The 9,774-nt window shown below is 65.4% G+C and overlaps 1 protein-coding gene across 3 annotated transcripts; it reads left to right on the top strand.

Annotated features, from left to right (window-relative positions):
- The first annotated feature begins 1,585 nt into the window (after positions 1 to 1,585).
- Positions 1,586 to 6,704, top strand: LOC113960556 (LETM1 domain-containing protein 1-like). 3 transcript variants are annotated; one of them, XM_027670170.1, is made up of 9 exons: positions 1,586 to 1,727; positions 2,269 to 2,435; positions 2,538 to 2,668; positions 2,837 to 2,923; positions 3,662 to 3,829; positions 3,916 to 4,017; positions 4,458 to 4,610; positions 4,848 to 4,944; positions 5,400 to 6,704. In XM_027670170.1, the coding sequence occupies exons 1-9, from the start codon at positions 1,618 to 1,620 to the stop codon at positions 5,468 to 5,470; spliced, it is 1,086 nt and encodes a 361-aa protein (XP_027525971.1). In that variant the 5' UTR covers positions 1,586 to 1,617; the 3' UTR covers positions 5,471 to 6,704. The 3 variants fall into 3 exon arrangements, with proteins under 3 accessions (XP_027525971.1, XP_027525969.1, XP_027525970.1); XM_027670168.1 differs by having other exon boundaries at positions 1,592 to 1,727; positions 2,841 to 2,923; positions 3,643 to 3,829; XM_027670169.1 differs by having other exon boundaries at positions 1,594 to 1,727; positions 2,553 to 2,668; positions 2,841 to 2,923; positions 3,643 to 3,829.
- The last annotated feature ends 3,070 nt before the right edge of the window (positions 6,705 to 9,774 follow it).

Here is a 9,774-nt window from a genome sequence, read left to right as displayed (position 1 = left end):
CTGGAACTCCCCTTGCCCCCCCAGCAGTGCTTTTCGTACCAAAATCCCTCTGTTTTTCTCTCCCAGTTCCCAGACTTTTGGCGCCCTCTGGTGCTGGTTCCCCCCCTGACTGTTCCCATCTCTCCCAGATGGGATTACTCCCTTCTCTCCCAGAAAACCCCGTGTTTTGGGGGAGAATGGCCTGACTGGGCTTTTCTTTCATTTGCTGCTTGTTTTTCCAGAGGGAAACTCTGCTCCCTCCAGAGTTCTTCCTCTTCTGTGGATTCTCTTGGAAACTTGGAATAATTTGTTTTCAACTGCTCCCTTCCCAAGGAACAACCCCATGGATTTAACTGGGAATGGGACATGGCTCCTGCCGGCTGGGCATTGCTAAGGGTATTGCTAAGTGACCAAATCCTGGGAAAATGAGAAATCCAGGAGATGGGAAACTCCCTAATTCACCCTCAGCCCTGACCCGACAGTGCAGGCATTAGAGATGGGAATAACCCATCACTGCTCACCCGAACCCAGGTGTGACCGACCCCAAAGGCAGCCTGGGCGTGGGAAACTGTCTGAATCCCCCAAATCCCGGGTGTTTTAGGCTGGGGGTGGTGCCAGCCCCCGGGGGGGGGGGGGGTCAGTACTCACCCAGCTCGCAGCCGGGGGTGGGTTTGGTGGGCATGATGGTGCTCCTGTCGCGCTCTTCGAGGCCCGAGGGTGTCCCACTCTCCCCTGGGGGGTGTCCCCTCCCTATTTAAGGAGTGTCCCCTCCTTCCCTCCCTCGCCTCCACCCGGAGCAGAGTTCCCGAGGGAGCTCGGAGGCGCCTCAAAGGCTCCTCAAAGGCTCCCGAAATCTCTGGCATCTCCTGATCATTAATTGACTCCCCATTAACCCTCTTTGAAGTGGCCCCGTGGCCGGGGCTGAGGAGCCTCCGGCGGCTCCACTGATCCACGAGGGCCGGACTCTGATCGGGCCCGCGCGGGCACCGCGGGTCCCTCCGGTACGTGCAGGGAGGATCGTCCCGCGGGATCGATCCGCCCTTATCGGCCCTCCCGGGGGCAGCGATAACCCCCTCCCCAGATAAACAACAGCTGAGTGAGCAGTGCCTGGGCCCGGGAGGGGAGGGCACAGGGTGGGGACAGCACGGGGGGTGCGTGACGGGAGCCACGCGCCCGGGGGGAGCACAGGGGATCCGGAGTCCGGCTGGAGGGAGGGAAGAGCATCCCAGAAACCTCCAAGGATCCCCGGGACGTGGAGGGGCTGAAAGAGGTCTGAGAAGAGGCAACGCAGAACTTGGATTATGGGAATTCCCGGGGAGCTTTGCTGGGGGTCCCGGTCCCTTTGCTGGGGGATTTGGCCTCCCCCGTGCCCGGACAGCGGGGGAAAGGGGGGGGGGGGGGGGGGGGAGAGGCCCCGCCACGGGCCCCCCAAAGGCCGGGGGGTCCCGCTGGAAGGGGGGGCCGGTCCAGGCCAGGGGTCCCGGGGCCGATACCGGGGGTGAGGGATCGGTCCGGGCTGGGGGTCCCGGGGCCGGTACCGGAAGGGGTGGAGGGTGATTGGTCCAGGCCCCGCCCCCGGAACACCGGCAGCCAATCAGCGGCCGTAGCGCCACGTGACCGCTACCCGTGCCCGCCAAGATGGCGCTGTCCAGGGCCGCCGCCCGCGGGGCGCTCTGGCGCCTCGGCCCCGCCGCCCTCGGTCCCCACCGCGGCCGCATGGAGCTGCTGCCCGCCCTGGGGGCGCTCAGGTGAGCGGGGAGTGCCCTCCGAGGCAGCCACGGCCCGTGGGGCACAACCTCCTCAGGGGCAGCCGCCCGCGCCGCAACCCTGACCCCCCCCCAACCCCGACCCCCCCCCCCCCCCAAAAACACCGACCGCGGGCCTCGACCCTTCCCAATACCGACCGCAGCCCTGATCCTCCGCCAAATACAGCCTCCATCCCTTACTCCCCTGGTCCTCCCCCGTTACTCCCCTGGTCCTCCCCCGTTACGCCCCCGGTACTGGCCATGGCCCCTCCCTTCCCCGCCGTTGCTCAGGCCCCAGTGCCCCCTCAGTGCCCCCCGTTACTCCACAACCCCCGTTCCCGCGGTGCTGTTCCCTGCCGCGGTGCCACCTGGTTTCCCCCTCCCCGAGGCCCCCGAGCTCTGGTGGATTCCCAGGCCCTGCTCCCCCCCAGCCCTGGCCCGGGGGGGGCCCAGCTCTTCCTCACCTCTCTGGGGGGCTCCCAGTGCCCCCTCACCTCTCTGGGGACATCCTGAGCCCAAAGTTGACCTAGGGGCGGTGGCGCAGGTGCCAGGTGTGCAGGTCCCAGGAGCGTCCCCTCTCCTCCCGGGCCACCTCCCGGGCCTTCGTGGCTGCCGTGGCCGCCGTGGCCCGGAGGGTCAACGCCAGGTACGAGCGTTACCTGGAGAGGAGCTTCCCCAGGTTCTATGTCCTGTACAGCACCTTCACCTCAGGTGAGTCCTGAGGGGGAGCCCAAAAGTGGGTCCCAGGAGGTGGGATGTATCCTGCTGCTCCAGGTGGAACAGCGACAGCAGCTGCACCACCCCGGGATTCAGTGCTCTGTCCAACAGGAATCCAGGCGCTGTTCCTGGAGATGAAGGAGATCGGCAGGATCAGATTCAGGATGTCCCAGCAGCGGCTGAAGGTGCAGCAGCTCCCGTACCGGGACATGGAGCGGCTCCGCCAGGTGAGCCCCCTCCACGTGGAAAAGGGCTGGAATTCCTGGGGGATGCACCTCCTCTGCCTAAACACAGGGACTGGGAGCTGCAGCCACCGCTGGGGCCGTGAACTGCAGGAACTCGCAGGGAGTTTGGGGGGTTTGGTGTCGGATCCTGACTCTCTCCTCCGTCTGGAGGCAGTTCCGCAGGGACGCACTCAAGGCCATTCCCATCGGGATCATCGCCATCCCACCCTTTGCCAACTTCCTGGTCATCGTCCTGATGTGAGTACTGGGGTCCCTGACCCCCAGATTCCAGGGAAATGGGGTTTTCAGAACGAAGAATCCGGCCACGCTCTCCCTGTCAGTTCAAACATCCAGATCCTGAGGAGCCGGGTGCTGGATTTGCTATCCCGGCTTCTGGGGCCATTGTCCCACCCAAAGAAATCATAGAATCAATTAAAATAATTTAATAAAAGAACCATCAGAGAGACCCTCCCTGGAGTGTCCTCAGCCATGGGCACCTCCATGGACAATCCCTTGGAGTGTCCCTGTCCCCACCAGCCCTTCCAGAACCAGGATAAATCCCTGCTAAATCCTGGGATTTTGCAGCTCTGCTGCCCCTGCCAGGGCTCCCAGTCCTGGTTAATGTCCTTGTCTGGGACCTCAGCTCACGGGGGACACGAGGGAAGGCTCTGTAGGGGCCGGGCTGGATCTGTGGGATCAGTGGGATAAGGCTGATGGGGTGAGGTCCTGCCCTGGGCTCCCCATGGCCCTGTGGAATAAAATGGAACGCTCCAGGCTGGGGCAGAATGAGAAAGGACCTGGGGGGGCTGGACGTGAGGCCACAGGCACCTGGCTTGTGTCAGCCACAGCGTGGGGACACGGCCAGCGGTGGCCTTGGCAGCGCCCAGGGCTTGGCCTCTTCCACAGCCCAGACCCCACCTGCCCTGTGCCCCCTGTGCCATTCCCTCCCTCAATCCCTCTCTCCTCTCTCACTCCAGGTATTTCTTCCCACGGCAGCTCCTGATCCGCTACTTCTGGACACCGCAGCAGCAGCTGGAATTCCTGGATGTCTATGATTCCATCCGGAGGGACTCGTACCCAGACGTGGTGCAGAGCCTGGCGCTGGCAGCGCAGTCCCTGCCCGAGCCCCAGCCCCGGGAGCTCCTTCAGCAGCTCTGCTCCCAGGTACATCCCCCTCGGTCACACCATCACCCCTTTGGGGGGGTTGTCACCTGTCAGAGGTGTCACCTGCCCTCCTGGGGCTCTTGCAGGTGCAGGGCGGTGCCCGGCCCCGCCTGGCCCAGCTCTTGGCCGTGAGGAGTTTGTTCTCAGGGTCTCCACTGGTGCTGAACAGGCTCCAGGTGGATCATGTGGTGAGTCCAGCTCAGTGCAGGTGCTGCCCCGCTCAGGTGTGCCCCAAACTGGGGGCTGTGCCCCAAAACCAGTCCACGTGTGGATGAAAAGCTGGACAGGTGGCCCTGAAATCCCCCCGTATCCTGGGCTTGTCCACATCCCGTGGGCAGCAGGTGAGGGGGGCTCAGGTGAGACCCCACCTGCAGTGCTGCCTCCAGCTCCCAACATCAGGAGGACATGGAGCTGCTGTGAGTGAACCCAGAGGAGGATTTTGGGAAGGAATTCCTCCCTGTGAAAGTGGGGAGGCACTGGGTGGGATTTCCCAGGGAATGCCCCATCCCTGGAAGTGTTCAAGGCCAGGCTGGATGGGCCACTCGGGCGGGTGGCAGTGCTGTGGGTCCCGCCCCTGTTTCAGGAGGGGTTGGATATCACCCAGGTGACCTTCCCCTGTGTCTTGCAGAGGGCCCTGAGCCAGGTGCTGTTCCTGACCCCCCACTTACCCGCCGTTCTCCTGCGGCATCGTCTGCTGAGCCACATCCTGGAGATCCGGCACCTGGACCGGGCCCTGCTGCGCCTGGGGCTGGGGCAGCTCTCTGAGGAGGAGCTGCGAGCGGTGAGGACCCTCAGCACCCCCATCCCAGGGCTGTGTCACCTTGGGGCACAGGGGGGTCCCCCAGACCCACCCTGGGTGGGTGGCGGTTGCCCTCTCCTGGGAACGTGTTCTCCCAGCCTATTTCCCACACTGGGATCACACCTGGAGCCACACCCGGGCCCCTCCTCGTGCCATGGCAGGATCCTGGTGTGATGCTGGTGCTCCACGTGCCCACCCCGACCATCTGTGTCTCCCCAGGCCTGTTACCTGCGTGGGCTCAACTCCACCCACCTGGGCCAGGGCGAGTGCCGGGCGTGGCTGGAGCAGTGGCTCCAGCTCTCCTGTGAGCTCCAAGGTACCTGCTGGGGGGACACGCACACAGCGGGCCCCCCGGTTTCTCTGGGCACAGGGAATGTCGCTCCTGGGGAATTCTGGGGTGAAAGGGGGACTTCGTCCCGCTCTGGGCTGCCAGATGTGCCTGTCCCACAGAGCTCTGGTGGCAGATTCCATCCCCAGGGGAAAGAAAATGGGAATGGGAGGGAAGTGGGGTGCCCCCATTCCCATCCCAGTGCTCCCAGTCTTCCCAGTTCTCATCCCAGTGCTCCCCTAATGCCCAGTGTCCCCTATGTCCACTCCTGTGCCTGCTGCAGGGCCCTGATCTACTCACTGCCCATCCCATGCTCATCCCAGCACCCCCAATGTCCCCCAGTGCCCCTCCCATCCCAGTCCCAGCACTCCCAGCCTGCCCAGGGCTCCCCTGTGCCAGTCCCAGTGCCCCCAGTCTCCGACCCTGCTCCTGTGTTCTTCCAGCTTCCGAAGCTTCTCTCCTGGCCCACAGCATGGTCCTGCTGTCCCTCAACTACAGCTGGCCCTCAGAGTGATGGCCCTGTGCCCCTCACCCGGCCTGGTGCCCCTCACCTTGGCCCTGTGCCCCGACCTGGTGATCCCCAGGCTGGTGCTGCCGAGATCTGGGCGCTTTGCGGAGCCAGCGCCGGGTCCTCACTCCCCTCGGCGCCGTCGGGAGCGGCCACTGCTGCTCCAGGGCCGAGCACGACCAGGAGACGTGGCTTCGTTATCCCAGTAATTAACTGCATCCCGCTAATTATGGGAGACAGAGGGTGGCTCCCCAGCCCGGGGACGGTTCTGTCGGATCCAGGGACTTTGTGCCGGAGGCTTTTCCCTTGTTTCTTTTCTCCACTGGACAGTCTTAAATGTAACCCCCCACCCCGAAGGGTTCAGAAACAGCCCCAATCCCCCTCGGAACCCCCTAAATCCCTGTAAGACCTTCCCAGGAGGATTCCGGGGGTTTATCTGTCCGGAGCAGGCGGAGGGAGGGAGGGGTCGGGGCTGGGAACGTGCCCAAGGGGGGTGGGAAGGGCCGAGTGGGGGGTCCCCAGGCTGCCTCCTTCAAATTCAGCCTCGTTGGAGCTAATTAGACCTTTCCACCTCTGTGTTTCCCACTGGGCAGTGGCGGCTCCGGCAGCTTCAGGGGGTTAAACCTCCCCCTCCACCCCACCCTGCATGAGGAATTCCCGAACTTCTGAGGTTTATTAAAGCCCAAAGGAATCAGCGGCTCCGGTGTCTTTTGGGAGTGGGCCTTGGTGTCGCTGTGTCCCTCTGGGAGGGGGCGCTGGGAATGGGGACACCTGGAAAATGTCCCTTTTGAAGCATTTTTGGGGTATAAAGTGGTAGGACATCCACCCCCCCCTTCTCACTGTTTTTTTGGGAATTGGTGACTGCTCCCATGAGGAATTCACTGTGAGGGGATTTAACCCCCTTAAAGCCACAACTCACCATCCAATTTAACCATTTCTTTTTCCACTTAAATACTCCCTTTAAATACAGCGTTATGCAGGGCAGGAAAGGCTGGGGAAAATTAGTAATTAGTGGAGAAGCTTTGGATTCACAACATTTGGGAAACTAAAAAAGAAAGCCAGTGGGAGCTGGGAGGGGACTGGGGACACACCCAGATTTCAGGGAGCGGGGAACTTAGAAGCACAGGATCGAGCAGGACCCAGCGTTAGTGTGGATTAAATCCAATAAAAGTTATATTTAAAGGCAAAGATCCCCTCGGGTTGCCCCAGGAACAGCGAAATCTGGGTAAAAGTAGAATAAATCCTGTTACTTCTTGCCTTTTTGGGAAGCACCATCTGTCCCCACACCAGGGGATCCATCGGGAGCTGTCACCACCTCTGGGACACAGGGCTGTGGGGAGCAGGGGGACTGTGGGGATGGAAGCTACAGGAAATAGGGATTTTGACCTTCAGGGTCTGTCAGCCCTCAGCTCGTGTCACCACTCAGTCAGTGTCACCTCTCAGTCAGTGTCACCTCTCATCCCCTGTCACCACATCCTGGGGCCCCGCCAGCCCCAGGGGCGGGGGTGACACGTTCTGCCCCGTCCCCATCCTGTTCCCGGCGGTGCCACGAGCGGGGCCGCGCAGTCCCCAGGGCGCGGTCCCCCCGGGGCGGGTGGCGATGCCGCCGGGGCGGCGGTGGCGCCGGGCCGGGCCGGCCGTGCCCCTGCGGGCGCTGTTCGGGTACCGGTACCGGGCGGAGGACGGGCGGGAGGTGGCGATGGCCGCGGGGGAGCGGCTGCTGCTGCTCCGCAGGGCCACCCCGGACTGGTGGCAAGTGCGGCGGCCCGGAGACCCACCCTGGGCGCGACCCTTCTTCGTCCCCGCCGCCTACGTGGCCGAGGAGGAGTCGGGTGACAGCGGGACCCGGAGCCCGCGGACCCCCGGGCAACCCGCGGGGACGGGTGGGTGGGGCGGGGGCGGCGGGGGGGGGGATGACCGGGCTGGGGTCTCGGAGCTGATGGGGGAACGGGGTTGGGGGGCACTGGGAGGACGGAGCCGTGGGTTGGGCACACGGGGCTGGAGGGGCACGGGGCTGGGGGGGCACGGGGAGAAGGGAGCTGTGGGGCTGAGAGGGCACTGGGAGAACGGGGTGGGGGGCGCAGCGCTGGGGGTCCTGGGCTGGGAGTCTGGGTGCCCAAGGCTGGGGGTACACTGGGGCAGCGGGGACGCGGGGATAGGGATATTGGGGGCACCAGGGGCAGAGGGACACGGGAAACCAGGGCTGGGGCCCGGGGTTGGTGGGAGTGTCTGTGCCCCCTCACCGGCAGCACAGAGGATCATTTTGTGTGGGTGGGTGCCCTCCTCTCTGCCCCTAGGCCTGGGGGAGCGGCAGTGCTGCTCGCCGGAGGACCTGTGTGCCCCCTCCGCGTCCCCCCCCCCGCGCCGTGGGCACTGGCACCGGCCAGCTTGCAGGGGGGGTCATCCCCACCCCCGCGCAGTGCCAGTCCCAGCAGGACACTGGGGTGAGTGGGGGCTGGGTTACCCCCCTGGACCCCCTGTGCCCCCCAGACCTGCTCCTCTCAGAGCCCCCCTCCGCAGTTTTGCCGGGACTCCCTGTCCCTGTCCCCCCAGCCCTGCACCCCGTGTACCCCCCCCCGTGACCCCCCCTGCACTCTCCAACCTCCCCCTCGCCCCTTCCCCCCCCCTCCCCCGCTCCCACTGCGGGGCAGCGGAGGAAGTTGGGGGGGCGGGGGGAGGGCACCGTGCCGGGAGGGGGGGCATTGGGGGGGGCACTTGGGGACTGGGGAGACACGCAGGGCAGGGGGGCATTGGCGGGCTGGGAGGCAGGATAACGGGGACACAGGGGGGCACAGCAGGGCTGGGGGTGCGCTGTGGGCATTGCCCGTGTGCCCCCCCCAGTTCGGGTCCTGCCCCTCAACCCTTTCCCCCCTCAAGGTGTCTCTCCCGGGACCCGCCACGATCTCCCGCAACCTGGAGGGGCTGCAGCGGGAGGGGCGGGGGGCCGCGCCCCCCGTGCCGGCCGGGCCCCCCCCTGCAGGTTTTGGGGTCCTGGGAGCGACACCGGGACCCCGAGAGCGGCCGCTGCTTTTTTTACAGCCCCGAGAGTGGCACCAGCTCCTGGAAACCCCCCCGGCTGCATCGGGACCGGGTGGGCACCGGGGGGGGGGGAGTGGGCACGGGAGGACAGCAGGGGAGGGAGGGAATAGGGCGCTGCCAGCCCCCTACCAGTGGGGTCTGCACTCCCAGCCCCTACATGGCCCCTCACTGACCGCCTCGACCCCTCCAGCTCCCACCCTCCGTCTCTTTTAGCCCCTCCCTGCTCCCCCATCGTGCCCTCGTGTCCCCCAATGTCCCCTGTCTTGCTCTCACACCCCCCCTTTTGCCCTCCCACGCCCCCCCAACTTCTCGATTCTCCCAAATTATCCTCCCCCAATATCTTCTCTCTCCAACCCGTGTGACCCCACTACTGCCCCTCCTGACCCCTCCAGTTCCCCGCCACTGACCCCCCCGACTCCCACAATGCCCCCCAGTTCCCTCTCGCCCCCTCCAGTGCCCTCTCGCTACCACCCTTGTCCCTGCACAGCCACATCGGTGCCCCAATTAGAGCCAGTGCTAACTGTGTGTGGGGGGACAGTCCTGGGGGGTTGGTCCTGGGGTCCTCCGAGGCTGATGGTGTCCTTTGTGTCCCCTCAGGGCCGACCCCTCTCTGCCGAGCCCCCCCGGAAGACGGCAGGACAGAGCCCCGGGGGTGTGGGGGTGAGCTGGGGGATGGGGAGGAGGGGGGCACGCCGGGGGGGGGCAGGGCAAATTGGGGTAACAGGGAGCATTGGGGAGGGTGTGGGGGCTCCCTCACACTGTCCCCACCCCAGCAGGTGACCCATGGCGGGAGCCTCGCCCACCACAGCCCTGAGGACTGGGGGGCCGACCTGTGAGTTACCCCATACTGGGTGGCTGGGAGGGGCTGAGGTGGTCGAGGAGTGCTGGGGGGGGCCGGGAGGTGGGCCGGGGTCAGCCCAAACTCTGTCCCGTGGGAGGTGCCCAAGGCTCGGCAGCTGCACAGGACTGAGGTTGCCAAGAAGGGCAGGAGGCTCAGGGGGTCGCAGGGGGGAGAATGGGGGTCTACCAGGCTGGGGGTGGGGGGGGGCTCTTGTGCAGCGGCTGTGCCAGGCTGGGGTCCCCACAGGGGTTCTGGGCTCCCTGGGGCTGGGGAGCTGTGCCGGGCTGGGCAGAGGGATCAGACCTGGGGTGCTGCCAGTGCCCAACAGGGCTCTCCTGGCATGGGGGGCACACCGGCCTCCCCCCGGCTGGGCAGGGTGTGGGTGTGGCCCTCACCTACTCCTCCAGGAAGAGGTGGGGGGCTTCTGGGT

This window comes from Corapipo altera, unplaced genomic scaffold, assembly GCF_003945725.1.
Source record: "Corapipo altera isolate COAL_440 unplaced genomic scaffold, ASM394572v1 60933, whole genome shotgun sequence".
Lineage (NCBI taxonomy): Eukaryota > Metazoa > Chordata > Aves > Passeriformes > Pipridae > Corapipo > Corapipo altera.
This window is presented reverse-complemented; position numbering and strand designations above follow the sequence as displayed.